Genomic DNA, 21,720 nt, shown 5'->3' on the forward strand with positions numbered 1-21,720 from the left:
CAGCCCGGCCTGTGCCCTCTCACAGTCTGGGACCCCTCGGGAGATAACGACCTGCTGGCTTAGGCCCGCTCCCGGGTGGCAGAGGGCAGGCCCAATCCCTAGGTGCAGCCCCTGGTCGGGCTCAGAGCAGGGCCGAGTGGGGAGTTGGGGCGCCGCCACCTGTCATGCACAGAGCAGGGCGGATTGGGAGGTTGCAATGCCACCTTCAGTCACGCTCAGGGTAAGGCCAATTGGGGGGTTGGGGCACCATCCCCTGTCATACTCAAGGCAGGGTCGATAAGGAAGTTGCGGCACCACCCCCTGTCACGCACAGAGCAGGGCCGATCAGGGGGTTCAGGTGCTGCCCCCTGTCACGCACAGAGCAGGGCCCATCAAGGGGGTTGGGGCTCCATACCCTGTCACACACAGAGCAGGGTCGATCAGGGGGTTGGGGAGCTCCCCCCTGTCACACACAGAGCAGGGCCCATCAGGGGGTTGAGGAGCTCCCCCCTGTCACTCACAGAGCAGGGCCGATAGGGGAGTTGGGGCACCGCCCCCTGTCACACACAGAGCAGGGCGGATCAGGGGGTTGGGGCGCCGCCACTCTCACACTCAGGGCAGGGCCGGTGGGGAGGTTATGGCTCTACCCTGTCACACACAGAGCAGGGCCCATGGGGGGGAGGGGCACCGCACCCTGTCACACACAGAGCAGGGCCGATCAGGGGGTTGGGGCGCCACAGCCTGTCACACACAGAGCCGTAGGGCGATCAGGGTATTGGGGAGCTCCCCCGTATCAGGCACAGAGCAGGGCTGATCAGAAAGTTGGGGCACCTTCCCCTGTCACGAACAGAGCAGGGTGGATAGGAAGGTTGTGGCCCCGCCCCCTGTCACACACAGAGCAGCAGGGCGATCAGGGGGTTTGGGCGCTGCCCCCTGTTACGCTGATCCCGGTGCTGGGAGGCGTATTACCCTTTTACTATATAGGGTAGAGGCCTGGTGCATGGGTGGGGCTGGCTGTTTTGCCCTGAAGGGTGTCCTGGATCAGGGTGGGGGTCCCCACTGGGGTGCCTGGCCAGCCTGGATGAGGGGATGATGGCTGTTTGCAGCTGGTCACACATCCTTCAGGGTGGGGGTCCCCACTGGGGTGCCTGGCCAGTCTGGGTGAGGGGCTGAGGGCTGTTTTCAGGCTGACGGGTGACTGAAGCTCCCAACTGCTCCTTTTTTTCTTTTTTTTTATTCTGGGCCAGCTTTAGCTCTGGCTCCAGCTCTGAGGCCTCTGCTGCTGAAAGTAGGTATCTGGTTTGTTTGGGTTCTATAGTCGAAACAATGTATAACTCCAGCTCTGAGATCCCGGTGGGCTGAAAGCAGGTTTCTGGGGTTTTATTTAGCTTCTATATTTGTTACAATGTTTGAAACTGCAGGCTCAGAGGCGGGCAAGGCAGGCGGGGAACGTTGGAGTCCTCCGTCACTAAAGCAAGCAAGCCTCATGTTAGCTTCCAGCTGCCTGGCTGCTGGCCGCCATCTGGCTGGCAGTTAATTTGCATATCTCCCTGATTAGCCAATGGGAAGGGTAGCGGTTGTACGCTAATTACCATGTTTCTCTTTTATGTAAAATGTACAGCACACAAATAGGCATACAATAAAATGTTAACTTTTTATAAGAAAAAGATGATAATTTAATAAATTGTGCTATCTATATATATAAAAGCCTAAGTGACTGTTACCACCGGATGACCAGCTGGTAGCTATGACATGCACTTACCACCAGGGGGCAGATGTTCAATGTAGGAGCTGCCCCTGGTGGTCAGTGTGCTCCTACAGCCAAACTCCCACGGCTATCCAACCTCCCGCAGTCCCTCCCCCTGGCCGACCCCAATCAGCCAATCAGCTCCAATTGGGACTGGGCAAGACGGCCCCAATTGGCCCCGATCGCCAGCCAGGCCAAGGGACCCCACCTATGCACAAATATGTGCACCAGGTCTCTCATTATATGATAAAATCATGTAGCCATTAACATTATATTTTTATTAATTTTAATGAAATGGGAAATTATTTATGTTAGTTGAAAAAGGAGGTATGGAATCATGTGGATGGTATGAACTCAACTATCCAAAGGCAGCCAAAAAGATAAAGAGCTAGAAAAATATATGTAAAGCTTCAACAATAATTATCTCTGGGAGATAGGATTACAGGTGACTTTTACTGTCTTCTATTTACACTTCTACATGTCTCATAGTCCATAAGAAGTGTGTATTTTAGAGTCAGAAAAAGCTATAAAAACAAAATAATCGGTTCCCTTTCCCAGTACAATAATCTAGAGTTACATGGTGAGAAGTTTAGCTAACTAAGCCGGCATTTCCAGCATGACTAACATTTTGACACAACTCAACCAACACATTGCATCCATTCTCTTTGAAAGTATCCTGTATGGTACTCATTTTACCCCAGAATGCTTAAGGATTTCATTTTTTATCTTTTAACTATTCTCCTGTAAAATATTTAAAAGAAACTCAGCAAATCAATCTCAAAAAAAAAAATATTTTTCAGTGCTGTTTCCCCAGAAGTTTATGAAAGGTCACCATTAATCACACCTACTACCGTTTTAAATGGTCTTTATCCAAGATACCACCCCTTTCTCTCCTATAATACCAAGGAAGTATTTGTCTCTCCTATCAGACCCAGTAATTACATACTATCCAGTATTCTTAAAGGAAAAAAAAAGAGACCAAATGGCTTCTGCCAGTCTCCAAAGCTAGCCTCACTAGCCATCACCACTTTTTTATTATGACTTGAAATCAAGTCAGAAGCACACATAATTTCATTTGCCACATCCATTTACAGGGATGGGATTTTAGAGAGCAAACATAAGATACATCATACCACAAAGAAACCATTTCCATGAAAAACAAAACGTATCTTCCAGGAAAGCAGCCAGCATGCCATTCAGGGTATGGTCATGCCCCCACTTATACCAGATATATCCTTGCTCTTACAATGGCATATACAGAGAAGACTGAAAATTATGCAAGCTGGGAACATTTTTAAAGTTTTAAGACTTTTAATTTTTGAAGTCTCTCTCCAGGAAGTTTTGCAGTAATAATGTGTTCATTTTGAACCCCCATAAGGAAAATAATTTTATTGCTAAAATTCTTGACTTACCTTCAACTCTAATGGGGGTCAGTAACAGTCCCCTAGGAAAATAATTGGCCTCTGGGAGGAAGAGGGGAAAGATGATGACAACAACCTCACAAGAAGTCTAACAGTCACACAGCAAAGTCCTGAGTAGAAAGGCACTCGCAGTAGGTGTCTTGGAGTTGAACCAAACAGTGCCTGCTGGACCCTTCTCTCTCTTGGAACCTGTGCCAAGCCTGCAGTAATTAGTCATGCAAAAATTCCATTACCTGGCAATGTTTTAGTTACCATTGTTGAATTCTTGGCATTCCCAGAAATATTTTTCAATTATTTGTACTATCAGAGCACAGTTTGTTGTTTGGCCAGCATGGCTCAGTGATTGAGCGTTGACCAATGAACCAGGAGGTCACAGTTCAATCCTTGGTCAGGGCACATGCCCGGGTTGCGGGCACCATCCCAGTAAGGGTGTGCAGGAAGCAGCCAGTCAATTATTCTCTCTCATGTTGATGTTTCCATCTCTCTCTCCCCCTCCTCTCTCTTCCTTCCTCTCTCTGAAATCAATTTTAAAGAACATATTTAAGAAAGCATAGTTTGTTGATTACTCCTGATGTTTGCTCACTGGTTCTTCATGTCCTGTGTATCCCACAGTAGAGGGAAAGCATTTCTTAGAATTCGGTCTCTGACAGAGCCCCCTGAGCTGGCCTCTGCTTCCACACTGGCCGGAACACAGATCGCATTGAGAAATTCCTCTAGGGAGGTGCCAAGGCCAGGCTGCCGCCCCCACCTGGATGGGCACACTGCTCCTTACTCCACGGAGCCATGCGGGCTTTGTCCCAGCTCTTCCGTCTGGGATGTTCAGGTCCCACAGCCCATTTCACTTGGATGTGAATGAAAGCTCTTCTCCCATCTTCAAATGGCTCAGCATGTTAGTGCATTCAGGGATCACTGGCTATATGGAAATTTAAATTTACAGGCCACTTTGTTGATTCATGGGGGGGCGGGGGGCGACGGGGAGAGGAGCAAGGTAGAGAAGAGATTTATCACCATCCAGCAGCTTCTGTGGATTTAGTGAGGGCAGTGGGCGGGGGGGGGGGGGGGGGGAGCAGTTCTTTCTTTCTCCTCTGATCTGCTCAGACCAGTTTGTGGTTATGAAATACCTGTTTTTTCAATTTACCTTAAAAACAAGGTTTGTAAAATTGTGGGCGTTGGTAACTGATTCCTTACTGAAGCAGAAGGAGACTAAAAACAAAGAACAGCAAGCTTTACGTCTGTTCCCCTACAGAACTCACTGACCCAGAGAGATTAAGATCGGCCATTATTTGTCAGGGAAAAACAAGACCGGCATTGGGTGGCGTTAAGAGGAACGAAACCGGTTTGGCTCAGTGGATGGAGCATCGGCCTGCGGACTGAAGGGTCCCGGGTTCGATTCCGGTCAAGGGCATGTACCTGGGTTGTGGGCACATCCCCAGTAGGAGACGTGCAGGAGGCAGCTAATCGATGTTTATCTCTCATCGATGTTTCTGACTCTCTCTCTCTCTCCCTTCCTCTCTGTAAAAAATCAATAAAATATATTAAAAAAAAAAAAAGAGGAACCAGCGGACTAGTCCCTTGTCACAGAGAGTGAGGGTGACCGCTGACTTCCTCCGGATGCTGGTGGGACACTGAGAGCCCATTCTCTCTTCTGGAAGCATTTCAGCTGCTTGAGGGCAGGACAGCATGTTCCTGCTGCATTTCTCAACAGAAGATGTGCTGTCAGTTCTTTTAGGCATTTGATTTTTAAAAGGAGAACTTGTTCCTGCCTCATCTTCTTCCTGTTTCATATCAGATCTTCAGGTGTGTTTTACAACTGTCCTGAGTGCTGAAATGAGGCAAACGGGCCTTCCGGTTCGGTCCTTTGCTGTTACGGAAAGCAGTGTGCACATTGCCCCCAGCCTGCCCTTGCCTAAGTGCAGCATAGGGTGTTTTGTAAGTTAGGATGTCGTGATCCTTTTTGGATATCCTCGTGTATTTGTCTTAGAGTTCTAGTCATTAACACATTACCAGCCAATAAAATTCAGTTGTTTTCTTGTTAAATTTTAATTTAATGGCTCAGTCTCTTTATTACTGGGATAGTGGAATCTACATTCTGATTTATAGTTACTGGCTTTGTATCACCATCTAACTCCTATACCACACAGCCCCTGGGAATTGTTAAAAATGCAGCATTTCAGACTCTGCCTCAGATTGACTGAGAACCTGCATTTTAACAAGATGCCACTGGCCCATTAGGTCACATCCAGCTCCAGCCTTCCCTAGGCTTCCTCCTGCATCTTAACATCCTCCTGCCTCCAGCAGCTGCCTCAAACCCAGATCTTCTGTTGTTTCTCTGAATCTCCTTTTCATTCGTCACTCTGCTGGTAGTTAATATTCATGGGTGGCTTACTGGCTTTCTTTTTTTTTTTTTTTTAATATATTTTATTGACTTTTTACAGAGAGGAAGGGAGAAGGATAGAGAGTTAGAAACATCGATGAGAGAGAAACACCGGATCAGCTGCCTCCTGCACACCCCCTAATGGGGATGTGCCCGCAACCAAGGTACATGCCCTTGACCAGAATCGAACCTGGGACTTTTCAGTCCGCAGGCCGACGCTCTATCCACTGAGCCAAACCGGTTAGGGCTGGCTTTCTTGTTTGAATAAATGAATGTGTATTTGCTTATCTGGCTATTGACATTAATATTTTGTTTCATATCTCAAAAAACAGTCGCTGTGTTTGCTTCTCCCTTCACATTGTGCCTGGGGCAGGCATTGAACTCATATTTAGGTGATCGTGAGGCACCCAACCATAATATGTCCTAATTCATAAACAATATCATCTTAAACTAAAGCTGACTAAATCACCATGTTCTAATCTCATTGACAAGGGTACTTTGTGCTAAAAAATAAAAGTAAAAATATACCTTATCCCCCCCCCCCCCCCCCCGCCTTCCTTCTTGTCAGAACACAATTCTATTTTTTAAGAATATATGCAAGCCTGACCGGCGTGGCTCAGTGGTTGAGCGTCGACCTATGAACCAGGTTTGCAGGCTCGATTCCCAGTGTGGGGCATGCAGGAGGCAGCCGATAAATGATTCTCTCATCATTGATGTTTCTCTCTCTCTCTCTCTCTCTCTCTCTCTCTCTCTCTCTCTCTCTCTCTCCTTTCTTCTCTGAAATCAATAAAAAAATATATGCAATATTTTAAAAGTTTCACAAATAATATCTTTATAGTAAAAAACATTCCCCCAAGTATTGTTATTGTTATTCTTGATGTTTTTTGGTTTATTGCAACCCAAAATTCATTTGATGTTTAGTATACCCTAAATACAAATTATGATTTTAGAACTTTTATAGAAAATATTTTGTTACAGGTTACATAAATAGATGGTAAAAAATTGAAATTGCCAATAAAATTAATTCCTTACCTCTTAGTATATGTTATTTTCAAAATGAGCCATAATGAATAATCATTATTAGATCAAAATTATATAAGGACTAAATTAAACAAAGACAAGAAAATGTAAGTCTTCTTTACTATACTGAAATCAGCTTTATTAAGGGAGCTTTCTATGCATGTAAAAAGCTGAGTCTGTGCATGTAGGCACAAGAATCTTGACTGAAACCATCATGTAGGACCCGTCAGGTTGAGATATCCAACTGTGGGCATCCCTGGAGGGCCTCTCTCTTTTACTCAAGCTGTATTCACCAATGTTGGGCGCAGGTACAGTGTTTTGGCCAGGTTCAAGCCTCGGACTAATGAAAGGACAGGGTCCTCTCATTGCCACGTGCAAGTCCCAGCTGGAGGGCAGGACCCTCCCAGCACAATCATAGCCAACAGCTGTGGTTGTAAGCTTGAACCTATGGTCCGATCACGTAGCCCCACGTGCCTTGTGATAGAGTTCGGGTGCATGTAGTTGAGTGAGGTTGAGACTCACGAGAATGCTGTAAACAACATGATCATGCCCCTACTTTGCCTCGTGGCATCTGCTATAAAATAAAGACACGGTTTGTGGGCGCTGGCGCTGTCTTCTCATCAGGGAGCAGCGTCCCACCGAGACCCGGCTTTCATTCTCTTGTCTGTCTTTTCTCAATCCTTTCACGCCCCCTCCCCCCGTTTCAGGATCATCCTTGGCTGTGCTGGCGCGGCACAAGTGGTGCCCGACCAGGGACTGAGTTCTGGGACCAGGGCCTGAGTTTTGGCCGTAACAAGTGACGCCAGAGCAGGCCCCTTTGGCCGTAACACACCAATGTTAAGACACAGGCTCTAGAACACACAGACCTAAGGTCAAATTTTAGCTGTATGCCGGGGTCCAACCCCAGCGGGTCCAGGGGTCCCCAAAGGTGTGGACGGAGTCAGCGAAGAAGGAATGACACGGAGACAGCGTTCAGTTGATCAGCAGCCTAGCCAGGATCTCCAGCCAAGTTCTGGTCTGGATCTCCAGCGAAGTTCTGCTTAGGATCTCCAGCCAGGTTCTGTGTCCATGGTCTCTTGCTAGGTTCTCCAGCCAGGTTCTCCAGGTTCTCCAGCCAGGTTCTGTATGCTATATAAGCCAGGTCCCTTGGAACAGCAAGCATGGACCAGCTCCCGGCAGCTGTACCGTGTATATCTGTGCAACTTTGAGGAGGTTACAATTTTTTCATGTTTAAAAAAAGGAATCACGGTTTTCTCCTAGAGGGTTGCTATGAAGATTAAATGCAGGAATATCTATGACACATTTAGAGCAGTATCAGCAAGTATTGTTGTTGTTGATTTAGGCTGTAAGACATGAATCGAGATTGACAGGAGAACCAACACTCATCTTTCCAAAACAATATTCTCAAGTTGATTCAGTTAAAGACGTTTTCCATTTGATCTCATGGAAATGGCTAGGTCCCCGTCTCCTGCAAAGTACACCCTAAGCCATATCCTTCTTGCAGGTGGAAGAGGCAGACGACTGGCTCCGGCATGGGAACCCCTGGGAGAAGGCCCGCCCTGAGTTCATGCTGCCTGTGCACTTCTACGGGAGAGTAGAGCACAGCAACTCGGGGATCAAGTGGATCGACACCCAGGTATGCAGTGTCCTCACATTTAGTGTTCTGTGTAGTACAGCACAGGGAGTACGTAGCATGGAGTATAACATGTATATGACATTAAGTATAGTATGTTGTGCATTGAATAATAGATTATATTCTTATAATACATGTGTGGCACCTCTTAGTGCAACCCACTCATTTTGGAGACAAGGGATCTGAGGCCAAGAGATAAGTGATGTCCCCAAGGTCAAGTGATTCTCCAGGTCATTTTGCAGTCAGCTTTACCAGAGGCTAATCAATTCTGTAATTCCAGTATATTTAGCTCTCCAGTTGTATATAAAGTGGTTGATACCAAGATGGAATACATTTCCATGTCCTTCTTCACCCCACCGTGACATGTACCTTATTTACTTACAACTTCTCAGGGGTAAATATTTTCAAACTGAAGTAATAATTCGAAGAATTGCCAAAGTTCCTATGTCTTGCAAAGTCAAAAATAATGCAAAATATTGCAAAATGTCCCCGGTTATTTCGTGCCAAATCACTCCTAAGAGAAAAATACCTGTGGCAACCAAGTGCACTTACTCATGGCCCCTGACTTGAGTGTCACCCTGTCACTGAACAACTCAGGTTTCAGCACCCCCAGTGGTGGGTTGTGCCTTGCTGCTTCATACTTCCTGATAAATAATCTTTATTAACAGCTGGACTGTCCAGTCATTGGAGATATTTAATACATATGGTCTCAGGCTGGAAAAATGTATCACTGGTCATTCTTTAAAATCTTAAAGAAAATGGTAAAGATCAGGTAAATGTTCTTATCTATCAAAATCGAGAGTGAAATTCAGTATTGTAATACAGACAGTCTCGGGTTACATCGGACTCCACGTACATCATTTTGTGGTTACGTTGCCATCTCCCATTTAATTATTAAAAATAAGTTCCATCATTTCGATGTATGTACATATGTGCTTTATGTTTATTATTATTTATTTACCACAAGTAAAGGTCAGGAATTGTTATCTTTCTTTTAAGTTTTTTTTTACTGTTTCACTTCATTACTGCTGTGTATGTGCTCCATGTGAGTGACGTAGGTACTTATGTAGATGGGTTCCAACTTACCGCAAAAATCGCGTTACATCGCACCGTAGGAACGGATCTCCGACGTAACCCGAGGACCTACTACATTAATATTGTTGGTTGTGGATTATTCTCCATGAATAAAGGCTTCATTTTGTCTTAGAAGCACCTAGACCCATTTTGCAGCTGACTTTTTAAACCGATGGTCTGCTCTGCTAATTCATGTAGAGCTAGTCACAGTTCAGAAAAATAATACTTTTTAAAAAGGGTTTTCCTACCTAAACCTGAGTTTATTCAGCCTCTGAAATAACAGATTAGAAGCTAAAAATAGGTCATAGTACGATGATACAGGGAATAAACTAATACTGTGATTTTTAAGATAATTTCTTTTTTATATTTCGGTTAAATAGACAACAAGCTGAGTTGCAATTGGTTACAAATATGATCCAGAGAGCTGCAAACAAATCAATTGTTAATATATCCAAAGAATTCCTACATGTATTTGGTAGTAAGCTAGCATGTGTTTGGTATAGATGTGGTGTCTAAAACTCCCAGTGACTCCTGATCTGTTTAAATATGTGCAGTTTTACACAATCAAACCTGGAATCACCTGTTTGCACTGCAGGCCCCACTGTTGAGCCAACTTGTATTTACAAAGCAACTCTAGACATTTTCATAATACATCCAGAAATTTAATTAGGGAGAGTGGGCTTTCTGTGCCCACAAAGGCACGGTTATGGGGCAGATGTGATATAAGGTAAGTGGCCCACACAGTACAGAACTTTGGTATGCAAGCCACCACTGATCAGCCCCGATTTGGAGCTGGAAGGGTCAGAGAGCGTGAGGCAGACATGGAGCGCGCATGCTGTGTGCAGCTGCCAGTGCTGAGCCGTTCACGCTTGTGTCAGTTCAGGTCCTCTGGGAAGCAGACCCAGCAAGAATTAGAAGTGGACGCGATATATTGGGGAAAGGCCTGTGAGAGATAAAGAGGAGGGGGAGCAGGAGGAGGTGCGACACTTTACAAGAATAAAGGGGGGGGGAAAGGGGGTCTTCAGGAAGAGCCTCAGACAGCAGTGCAGCTCTGAGCAGGTGGCCAGGCTGATGGGGCCTGAGGTTAAGGTTACCCATGAGAGGAGTCCCAGCTCTCATTCGCCACAGTGGTAGCATCGCAGAGAAAGCACGGCCTGCGTTGGCGCTCAGAGGTGGCAGCTCTGCCTGAAGTTCTCTAAAGGGACGTCTGAGCCACGTGCTTCCCCAGAGGCCTCAGTGATGCCTCAAGGGTCGGAAAGACAAACCGTGTTTGAACCCAGACTCACCCCACTCTGTAAACAACCTTTCCTGATTGATCACAGCTCGCTTTAAAGGTCACCAGAGACCTTTATTGCCTAGTGAAGGATACTCAGAGCAGAGGGATGTATTACTTCGAGGAGGGCGTTCATGAAAGTGTGACTGAATATGTATGATTGATTGATATAGGCTGTCATGCTTCATTCATTCATAATTCATCAGACTCAATTAAAGAGATTAGTGTTTGCATTTCAGCCCTACCACTGACTGTGACCTTGGACAAGTCACTTCTCTCACAGCCTCGTTCTCCTCAAGTCCAAACAAGTAGATTGCACGGAATGATCTATAGCATCCTCCCATTCAATCAATCTGTCATTCCCCTCCCTTAGAGCTTGACTCTGATAAGGCAGGGAATAGAAAGGAATCTTTTCCCAATAAATTTTAAATCCACATGAAACACAGCTCATCTCCCTGTCCTTCTCTATTTCAATGAGTGTCACAAAGATTGAGCTAGATTTTCCAAAGCTTACTTCTCAGACCTACCTCTGCTAATTAGCAGCTGCTTTGTTAGGTCACTAAAATAACTTCTTCATGAAACTTGGAAAAAACTAGCATAGCATTTTAAACATCATATGTAACCTGTCTTCATAAATTTCCTATTCCGTTGATTCTTACCATATGTGAAATCAGGCCATGGAATAACCTACACTAAGCTTCCTGATTACTGTTTTTTAATGGGTACAGAGTCACACTTGTCACTTTGTTTGCACGTCATAATTTATTCTTAGAGCAGTGGCTTGATCTGAAACATAAAAGATCTGTACTCAGATCAAGGCAAGGGACACCCAAGAGAAGTCAACATGGAAATGACACCGAGGACCATGGGTCTGGATGGTTCCAGCCTTCCAGATTGTTCCAATGGGAGGAGTATCCACAATGGCCCCTAATTACTGTCCCCACCCCTGGCCCAGCCCTAGGACCCTTGTCTTGGTTTAGGCCTCACACAATTTGAGTTAGTGATAGAGCCAGGAACAGAATTCCAGTTGCCATCTCCCAGCCCATTGTTCAATCTACGTCATCACAGTTGGGAAGCAGTGAGCAACTACTTTGGTTAATCCCACAGGTGGTCCTGGCCCTGCCGTATGACACCCCAGTGCCTGGGTATATGAATAACACCGTCAACACGATGCGCCTCTGGTCTGCTCGGGCGCCCAACGACTTTAACCTCCAAGACTGTGAGTACAGCATGGGCTCTGTGCCTTTGTGTGTGTGCTTAATCTTTTTTATCTCAGAAGCAATTTAGTACTCTGTTCTAGAAAGATGGCACAAAGGAAGGATCTTGGAGTCTAGGACACAGTGGTTTCTTTTTGATGATTGCCAGTTAGAACCAAATTGAGCTTGAGAAAGAAAGCCTTGAGTTTCTGATCGGAATTTTTTCAGTGACTAAGCAGCCCTGTGGAGGAGCAGGTATGGAGGAGATTTTTAAAGTCTGGCCTTCTTAGACTTTCATATGGATCACAGCGTAAAGGTTTATTGAAATCCTTTTGAATTTTTAGAAATTTTAGAAATCCCACATGATACACAGCAAAGATCAGGTGAGGTCAAGGGCCTTTGATAATAGTGGCTGGCTTGTCTGCTTATTCATTTTACTATTGTTCCATCCAGTTAACGTTGGAGACTACATTCAGGCCGTGCTGGACCGAAATCTGGCCGAGAACATCTCCCGGGTCCTCTATCCCAATGATAATGTGAGTGATCGAGCTTGCTTTCTCGGGGAAAACAGAAGCAGCTTATTTTGGAAGCACCTTTTCAGTAGCCTTCGTAAAGGGCTTTAATATTGATTTTGCGTCTTCAGTGCAAAATAATCTCCATCTGAATTGTCTAGACTTCCCCTTCCCATCCAAGTCAGGAAAACAAATGTGTGCAGTGTGTGAAGCCAGAATTGGTATTTTGCCCTTGATCAGTGACGCCATGACTGATTGGAAGTTCTGTACATGTATTTCAAAACAGACCTGGATATAAAAGATTAGTTGAAGCACTGCTTGCTTTCCAAACAGAAATTTCATCCACATCAGAGTCCCTGGAGGTTTCCTGCCTGGCCTCTTCCCCTAATGTCAGGCTCTTCCGGCCCTCTGACCCCGGAGAAGTGGCGTCATGGACCTCGGAGCTGACCCAGGAGCAAACACTTGTTTATGCAATTTATTCATCTCTCTAAACTTTTTCCTAATTTTACATTAAGAACAGCTTAGCTAAAATAACAAACAAGCAAGCAAACACGTGGAGCTGGATCTTAGATGACTGCTATGGATTCTTATTTGGTTTAAATATACTTAGCCCTAACTTCTACATGGGTAAAATTATTTTCTTGAAGCTATAATGATTTTTATTTAAAAAATAATAATCTCAGAAGCAACGAAATTAGTACTCTGCTCAAAAATGATGGCACAAAACTATTTGGGGACCAGGACATAAATGATCCTTACGGCCAGATGTCCACTTGGTGTTAAACCACAGTCTCTAAGGAGGATTAAGTATGCTGCAGCCTTTTCAAGAACTTTATGGTGTATGTTATTTTTTTTCCTTTGGGAAAAACACTGTGACTTCTGTACATTTCAGAGAAATCTCCGATCCAAAAGCAAAAGGTTGTTCTAGTTCACGGTCAATTAAAGTAAGACTCGTTCCAAGCCTGGGGCTATCCTGACTGGTTCACTGGAAGGGACTTGAACTTCATCCTCCTGTCTTCAGTAAGGACCAAACTTAACTTTACTTAGAAATAATCATCTGCAGCAATTGACAGCATATACTAAGTATGAGGTGCAAAGGTGACTAAATTCACTGAGTAAAAGGTAGCTCTCCAGGTTATGCTTGTCTTAAGTACAAGTAATACATCATTTTTGTACTGTAATTACAAGAACAAAACTCATTCCTTCTCCCCAACTTGGCCATACCCTAGTCCAGACAAGATTCTTCCCAAGAATCTGTCCTCCCTCTGCAACAAGTTAGATATTTTTTTCTTGCTTAAAGCTTTTTAAAGGCTTCTGATCACCTAAGAGAAGTACAGAATCTTAGATGTGCTCTCTAAGGTCTTCATTAATACGGCCGTGAGTTCTCTGACGCACCCTCCATGATCCTGCCCCAGCAATGAGGTATCAGATGTGCAGGACAGTTTGCCCTGCCTGTTCTTCTCACCTGAATGCCTTTGCCAGGTTGCCTCTGCCTGTAATGATTACTCTGGCCCCCTGTGCACATCTGACAAATCCAGATTATCTTTCTGGGCTCAGATAAAAAAATTACCTGAGTACCCAGGTTCCCAAAGTACTGTGTATATAATAAAATATAACATTAATTTTTTAATCATCACATTTTATTTAAAGCCTTGTTTACACATCTCTCTCTTTCCCCACTAATTTGAACTTCTGGAAGTCAGTGATTATGTCTAATCATTTTATTTCTAGGATATTAAAAATTCCCTAACTCAAGAAAGGTTTAAATTCATTTTGGATAGATTTATAATGCTTTTTTTAAAAAAAGAAGAATGATCTCTTTATAATTTTTACCATGATACATGCCATTAGAAAATAAAATGTTAGCAATATAAAAGAGTACTAAAAGAATTTTTTTTAAATTCCAAATCCACCTGTAAATTCTTATTGGTGATATCAATTCAGTTTCCTATTAATAACTTAATTTTTAATTTGGTTTTTAAATTTTTATCAAAGTTACACATGCACATAGTTTAAAGAGAAAAACATTCTGTGAGGCCTATATAAAAACATAGTCTTCCATTTCCCACTTCCCAGACACAACTACATCCCTTGCTTCTAATTACCTTCCTGGATTCTTACCTCCATATCCTATATAATAAAAGGCCAATATGCAAATCAACTGAAAGGCGGAATGACCAGTCGCTATGATGCGCACTGACCACCAGGGGGCAGATTCTCAATGCAGGAGCTGCCCCCTGGTGGTCAGTGTGCTCCCACAGGGGGAGTGCCGCTCAGCCAGAAGCCCTGAGCTGGGCTCACAGCTGGTGATCGCAGCGGTGGTGGCAGGAGCCTCTCCCATCTCCATGGCAGTGCTAAGGATGTCCGACTGATGGCTCCAGGACTGTGAGAGGGCGCAGGCCGGGCTGAGGGACCCTCCCGAGTGCACAAATTTTGTGCACTGGGCCCCTCTCTAGTTTCTAATAACAAGCTGTTTCTTCTTGGTTTGCCCATTTCACAATTGTGAAATTGAACATGAGAATATAGCTCCCTCCCTCCCATATACTCCCACCTCACCACACACACACATATTTCCTACCCCTGTTCTCTCCACATAATTACATAGTAATTTCCACTGGCTCCTTAATCAGTGTTTAAATTATTATGACCATACAAAGGCTTCAGGATGCTGATCTATCTATGCCTATGTGTGTCATCATATAATGATTATTTTTTCTTTCCTTAAAATGTTTTTGTTTTTCTTGGAGTTGATAGTCATTGTTTGCTTGGGTTTCTGAGTACTTTTCCTTAATTTATCCTTCACTGTCCCTCAGTTGCAGACATGTACTCTGGATACATTCAGACACAGGAGGCATTCTGTTTACTTGGTCTTTTTGAAAAGCCTCCTCTGGATCTCTCCCAGTTGACAGCTTCCCTGACATCTCAGGGTCTTCTTTCCCTGTTATTCTGAGGCATCCTGTGCTCACTGAGTTTCTGGGGTCATTTGTGTTCATGTATTTCTTTTTCTTTGTTTGTTTCTACCTTGTTTTGGTAGTACATATGCTCCAAGGGCTTCCTGGGAAAGAATGGATGTAAGGTCAAATTTTTTTGAGACCTTGAATATCGGAGAGTGTCTTCTCCTGCTCTCACATCGATAGCTTGCCTGGATGTAGAACACTCACATTTTTTTGTTGATGTTGTCTTCTAGTTTTCGGTATTGCTGGGAAGTACAGTGCAATTCTGATTCTTTTTTCTTTAATTTTGAAATGACAGTTGATGCAATTCTGGTTCCTGATCTTTTGTTTGAATCGTGCTCTTTTCCCCTTTGAAGCTTGTAGTAGGGTAATACATATATTACCCTACTCCGCCTTCTCTCAACCTCTCCTTTCCTCAACCACCTACTTCCAACTGTACTAGATCTGGGGAGGGTTGCTTGGTGTGAGTTTGTTTTCACCCATGGAACCTGGGTACCCTTTTAGTCTGGGAACACAGCACTGCAGTTCTCTGAGAAATGGTCTGTAACTATTGATCATCCTCAACTAGTTCTGTAGTTTTCTTACCTTTTTTCTTCTATTTATCATTTCTTTGTCTTCTTGCTCCATTTTCTGGGTGATCACAACTCTCTTCCGATCCTTTTATTGTGGGGTTTTTTTTATTTTGACTATCATGTTTTAATTTCTGAGTAATCTTTTTTTTCTCTAGATATTTTCTTGAATACACTATCTTTTCTAATCTGAGGATATTGATAGTTTCTTATAATATTCCTTTTTCTAATCTCTGTGTCCTCTGAGTTGGCTTTTGCTTGTTTATTTTGACCTCTAGTATTCTTTTACAAAATTTTCTTAGATATCTAATGATTCTTAGTTGCCCATTAAAGTTTAAGGAAGGGTACCCACAAGCTTTGGGGTAGCTCTGTACACTTGGGTGGGGTTGGTCTATTTGGGCTCCACTCTGTTGTCATCTGGTGGGGCCATTTCCTGGGGAGCACCTCCTGTCAGTGTCTGTACTCCCTTTTGTCTGGTCAGATTCCCTAGAGACGACTTTCCTGGTAGAACTAACATGGACTGCCTGTGTTCTGAAATTTGGTTGAGAGGAGAACACTGAGCATCTCAACATTCAGTACATAAACTTTCCTGTGACCCCCTTCTTCGCATTTTCAGTAGGGGGTGGTACCCGCCTTCACCTATGCCTGCTGCCCACCAGTCCAGAGACCCTGTTTGACCATCTCTACAGAAACACCAACAGCTTCTGCTTCGGTTGAGGAAGGAAACTGCTCAGCTGAGGGAACTGGGATGAGGTCTGAGCTACTGCTTCTTAGACAGGCTCTCACCTAACCTTTTACCGCATTTTCACCCCTACTTCCTAAGGAGACCCAGTGCTGTTGTTTCCTGCGCCTTTGGGGGCTGTGGTGTATTAATCGAGTTGCTTTTTGGCTCTTTTCCGATACCCAGTCAGGATTCACCCATCCAAGGTCTACTGGCTCAGTTATCACTCACCCGTTTTCAGCTTCTAAAAAGTTGTTGCTGTTGTCTCCTCTCCCATTCCCGTCATTCTTTATCAGCAGCCTTTTAAACATTCTCTTACTGTCATTTCAATGGCGTTTCAGGAAAGAGCAAAGGCTAGTGCTTGGTGTCCTACCAGCCATCTTCCACCCGATGTCCAGTGGGCTTTAGCCTTGAAGTTCTCTGGGCAGAGACACCAATCAAGGTTTGGCCACACCTAACACTGTGAGCCACTCACTCTTCTCTCTGGCTTGAAGTTTTTTGAAGGGAAGGAGCTCAGATTGAAGCAGGAGTACTTTGTGGTGGCCGCCACCTTGCAAGATGTCATCCGACGCTTCAAAGCCTCCAAGTTTGGCTCCGAGGATCGTGCCGGAACTGCGTTTGATGCCTTTCCAGACCAGGCAAGTATTCAGTCCATGAACCCAGGGGGGACAACTGAGGGGACGAGGACTTCCTATCAATTTACTCCTCTGTTTCAGTGCTAAATCAGTTGAGTAGGTAATGCATGCTAAACCATTCCAGGGAAGGTTGGCATTTCATTTGGCCTTTGCCCAGCAGGGATGAGGTCAAGGAAGCCAGACCTGGGCCACCGTCGCCTTCACCTTGATGTCTTCCTCCACACAGGTTGCGATCCAGCTGAATGACACTCACCCTGCACTCGCCATCCCTGAGCTGATGAGGATTTTTGTGGATATTGAAAAATTGCCCTGGTCCAAGGTCTGGACAATTTGGCTTCTTTTCCCTTCAATTAATCAAAATATCTGTGGTTGGGAGATTTTGCAAAAGCTCCTTTTGTGATTTTTTTAAAAATAAGTTATGGTTGCTGACGTCACTAGTTAGAGGTAAACCTCACTCTGGTGCTGACATTTCTCCATCTTTACTGCTTCACAGGGAGTTAGACTAAGAAATGAACAAGTACATTCCTAATGGAACTTACCGTTTTTGTGTCTAAAAGGGTTTTAGATTAAGCTCTCTAACCCCAGGATACAGCTCATTGAAAGTGTCCCGTTGCTTTGGAAGTCAGTATTTTAAACATACTTTGTACCGTCTCACAATATTACTTAAGTTTCTATTCTTCAAATGTTGTTTATTTAATAAATAAAGACAGCCCTAGTTGGTTTGGCTCAGTGGATAGAGTGTTGGCCTGTGGACCAAAGGGTCCCGGGTTCCATTCTGGTCAAGGCCTGGGTTGCGGCTCAATCCCCAGGAGGGGGTGTGCAGGAGGCAGTCGATTGATGATTCTCATCATTGATGTTTTGTCTCTCTCTCCCTCTCTCTTCCTCTCTGAAATCAATAAAAATACATATATTTTTTTAATCAATGTTTTTAAAAATGAATAAAGACACAGTCAAATAGTAGAGAAGATTTATTAACATGCCGTCTTATGTTTTATCAATGCATTTTAGAACTAACTGCCCTTTGGTACCCCAAAAACATATTCCCACTCTCTGGACCATTCAGGAATCGAGTGGAATCAAGAGTGTGTAACTGTGTACAAGCAGATGGAATTGTCCTCTTGCAAATGAATTGCCCTGTTATAAATGGGTGGGGATTGAGGAAATGTTTGCTCTGTGAAGGTGTGTGACAGGCAGGGCAGCCTTCCTTGCAGAGGAAAGCCGCTCAGCCCTCCCTTTCCCGCAGGCGTGGGAGATCACCCGGAAGACCTTCGCGTACACCAACCACACCGTGCTCCCAGAAGCCCTGGAGCGCTGGCCTGTAGAGCTGGTGGAGAAGCTGCTTCCTCGACACTTGCAAATCATTTATGAGATAAATCAGAAGCATTTAGATGTAAGTCATTCTGAGAGTGTCATGACAATGAGATCTTGAGAGGTTTGGGGTGGCTACGGTGTTCCCTCTTTCCAAACTTCAGACCTAAAGATTGAAAGACCAATGATTGATGTCTTTCAATCATTGATACATCAAAAGTATCCAAGCCCTAACTGGTTTGGCTCAGTGGATAGAGGGTTGGCCTGCGGACTGAAGGGTCCCGGGTTCGATTCTGGTCAAGGGCACATGCCCAGGCTGTGGGCTGGATCCCCAGTAAGGGGTGTGCAGGAGGCGGCCAATCAATGATTCTCTCTCATCATTGATGTTTCTATCTCTCTCTCCCTTTCCCTTCCTCTCTGAAATCAATAAAAAATATATATTTTTTTAAAGTATCCAAGTCTGGGTGGGACTCTGTTAAAGACATCTTTTTGAAAGTACTAAAATACAGGGATGACATCTCCCGAAGGCTAACGAGCCCCTCTCTGTGGGAGTGAGGTTTTATATTCACTCTGTCAAAAATTTTGGTTGGAAAGTGAACAACATTATCCCAACGTTGCTTTAAACCTGAGTGACCAGTGAGGCCTTTCTCTTCCTTTGGCTAGAAAATCGCAGCCTTGTTTCCTAAAGATGTTGACCGTCTGAGAAGGATGTCCCTGATCGAAGAGGAAGGAGGCAAGAGGATCAACATGGCCCACCTCTGCATTGTGGGCTCCCATGCTGTGAATGGCGTGGCTAAAATCCACTCAGACATCGTGAAGACCCAAGTGTGAGCTTCCAGTCCCAGGGTGGTGGGTCTGACGCTGCTCCATGAATGGAACAGTGCGAGTAAACTCAGTGTTGCTTTGGAGAGGAGGAACGACCCTGACAAAATGTTTTAAAGTATTATTTTTTTCGTGAGAAAAGGTCCTTTCTCTATGAACCATCCTAATTCTAGATATAGGAGACCAAAACTAAAATTATTCTGTTGAAAAGTCTGGTTAAATGTTGGTGCCAGAAAATCATACGGAGGTGATAAGATTTGGAATTTTCCTTGTAATTATTTTGAATCGCAAATGGATTTCTATTTAGAATGACACCCATAGGTGCTCTTAGCTCCTCCCTCCACCTTTATTTAATCTTTCTCAGCCAACACGTGAATCTTTGAATATAACTCTGAACTTCATCCTGCATGCAGGAACCTGCTGTTCCAGCCAGACTCAGTGGTGTGTCTCTTCTGTCCCCAGATTCAAGGACTTCAGTGAGCTAGAACCAGACAAGTTTCAGAATAAAACCAATGGGATCACTCCAAGGCGCTGGCTCTTACTCTGCAACCCGGGGCTTGCAGAGTTAATTGCAGAGGTAACTGGGAAGTGCTGAGAGGGAGAGGGAGAGAGGGAGGGAGATCCGACTGGAATGCAAGAGGCATGAGTGCACTTAAAATTTGCAAATACAGTCTGTAGCAGGGCCGGCTTCATCAGCACATGGCCTGTGCAGTCCCATGAGGCCCTGTGCTTGACTTCATTCTCTGCTGCTGTCACCCTGAAAGTCTTAATTTTGATCAAGGGCCCCGACCCATTCTGTACCTGGTCCTGGCCAACAGTATTCATAGGACACACAGTTGGAAGTTGGTAACGCTATTTAGTAAAAGAGGATAACCAAGGCCATATAAATAACTAGTGGAACCTGGGTCCTTTGCCAGCCTCTTCAGGTAGATTCCCAGTTTTTAACGCAATACCCCTGAGACGACATTTAAGATTCCTGCCAAGTGTCCTTCCCACACAGCAGTCCTAGCCTCTTCTGCGTCTTGTGTGGTAGGTGAGCTGTCCCGTGGTAGCTGAGTGAGCACGCACCACAGGGACATTAGCTGCTCACTTGGGCCTGATTGCCAACCCTGATTAAAGCCGCCTCTTCCTTTAAACGGAAAGAAAATCGGGGAAGACTACGTGAAAGACCTGAGCCAGCTGACGAAGCTGCACGGCTTCCTGGGGGACGACGTCTTCCTCCGCGAGATTTCCAACGTGAAGCAGGTGAGACGCGGTGTGGGCTCCTGCCCGGCACGTGCTTTGAGGGTTTATGCTCCGGTCTTTAAAGAGGGACCAGAGGCTTCCCCATCAAAAGGACTCCTCCTGCCCGGGCACTGTCTCAACAGGAGAACAAGCTGAAGTTTTCCCAGTTCCTGGAGAAGGAGTACAAAGTGAAGATCAACCCAGCCTCCATGTTTGACGTGCACGTGAAGCGGATCCACGAGTACAAGCGGCAGCTCCTGAACTGCCTGCACGTGATCACCATGTACAACCGTGAGTCGGCCCTGTAGCCACCAGGTGCCCCGGGGCGGAAGCAGCACCCCGCGCGGGCCTCGCCACCCGGCCATCATCCATCCCCTGCTCCATCCACTTCTCCATCTTTTTCAGGCATTAAGAAAGACCCTAAGAAGTTGTTCGTGCCCAGAACAGTTATAATTGGTGGCAAAGTAAGTTGATTTTGTTCACTGGGGATGTGGGGGCGCTGATCTCTTGCCGTTTCTCCACTTCCTCGTTTCGTGGCTGCATTCCGTCAGTATGTTCCACATTCTTCCCCAAGGCTGCCCCGGGATACCACATGGCCAAAATGATCATAAAGCTCATCACTTCCGTGGCAGATGTGGTGAACAATGACCCCATGGTTGGAAACAAGTTGAAAGTCATCTTCTTGGAGAACTACAGAGTGTCTCTTGCTGAAAAAGGTAGTGCCCTCATTGCAAACCATGTGAGGCCAGGGCAAAGACTAGGAAGAGATGACAAGATATGGAAAAATGGGGCAGCTGAGCTCAGGGAGCCAGGAGCTGGGGGTAGAAGGTGTCACCAGGCAGAGTAAGAGCCTAAGCTAAGAGCTTTTAAGATGACCCAACTGACAATGAGATTGCTGTCCCCAGAGTCAATATCACAGTGTACATGTCACAGTATCGCGGTATACATTTGCAAGTGCATTTTCCTCCCAGCTAGTCAGAGCTGGGGGCTAGAGGAAGCAGCCCTGAGGTTTTGGTAAAGCGCAGACTGTGCTCTACAAAAGAAAGAGATCTTCAGTTCCCAGCCCCAGTTTTGCAATAGGATACCAACTCCCTAGCCCCCAGATAATCCTCTGGTCACTTCGTTTGTTCATGTGGCAACAGGGAATGAGGACAGACGTCAGGCTGCCAGAGCACGAGGCTTAGCCGTGCCTCAGATGGGCCCTCAGAGATCAAGCGTTGAGTTTCCATGTGGGGACAATCAGACTGGCTAGAAGCCA

The 21,720-nt window shown here is 45.1% G+C and overlaps 1 protein-coding gene across 1 annotated transcript in view; it reads left to right on the forward strand.

Moving 5' to 3' along the window:
- The window catches only part of PYGL (glycogen phosphorylase L), a 40,474-nt gene that overhangs the window by 12,875 nt on the left and 5,879 nt on the right, over nucleotides 1-21,720 (forward strand). The window contains exons 5-16 of the mRNA XM_081098793.1: nucleotides 8,046-8,177; nucleotides 11,629-11,740; nucleotides 12,171-12,253; nucleotides 16,968-17,111; nucleotides 17,335-17,427; nucleotides 18,352-18,498; nucleotides 19,080-19,243; nucleotides 19,701-19,815; nucleotides 20,382-20,483; nucleotides 20,606-20,753; nucleotides 20,868-20,926; nucleotides 21,037-21,178. Coding sequence (XP_080954919.1) covers nucleotides 8,046-8,177; nucleotides 11,629-11,740; nucleotides 12,171-12,253; nucleotides 16,968-17,111; nucleotides 17,335-17,427; nucleotides 18,352-18,498; nucleotides 19,080-19,243; nucleotides 19,701-19,815; nucleotides 20,382-20,483; nucleotides 20,606-20,753; nucleotides 20,868-20,926; nucleotides 21,037-21,178 — 1,441 coding nt within the window. The remainder of the gene's footprint in view (nucleotides 1-8,045; nucleotides 8,178-11,628; nucleotides 11,741-12,170; nucleotides 12,254-16,967; nucleotides 17,112-17,334; nucleotides 17,428-18,351; nucleotides 18,499-19,079; nucleotides 19,244-19,700; nucleotides 19,816-20,381; nucleotides 20,484-20,605; nucleotides 20,754-20,867; nucleotides 20,927-21,036; nucleotides 21,179-21,720) is intronic.

Source organism: Myotis nattereri (genome assembly GCF_964212035.1).
Source record: "Myotis nattereri genome assembly, chromosome: 1".
In the NCBI taxonomy this organism is placed as follows: domain Eukaryota; kingdom Metazoa; phylum Chordata; class Mammalia; order Chiroptera; family Vespertilionidae; genus Myotis; species Myotis nattereri.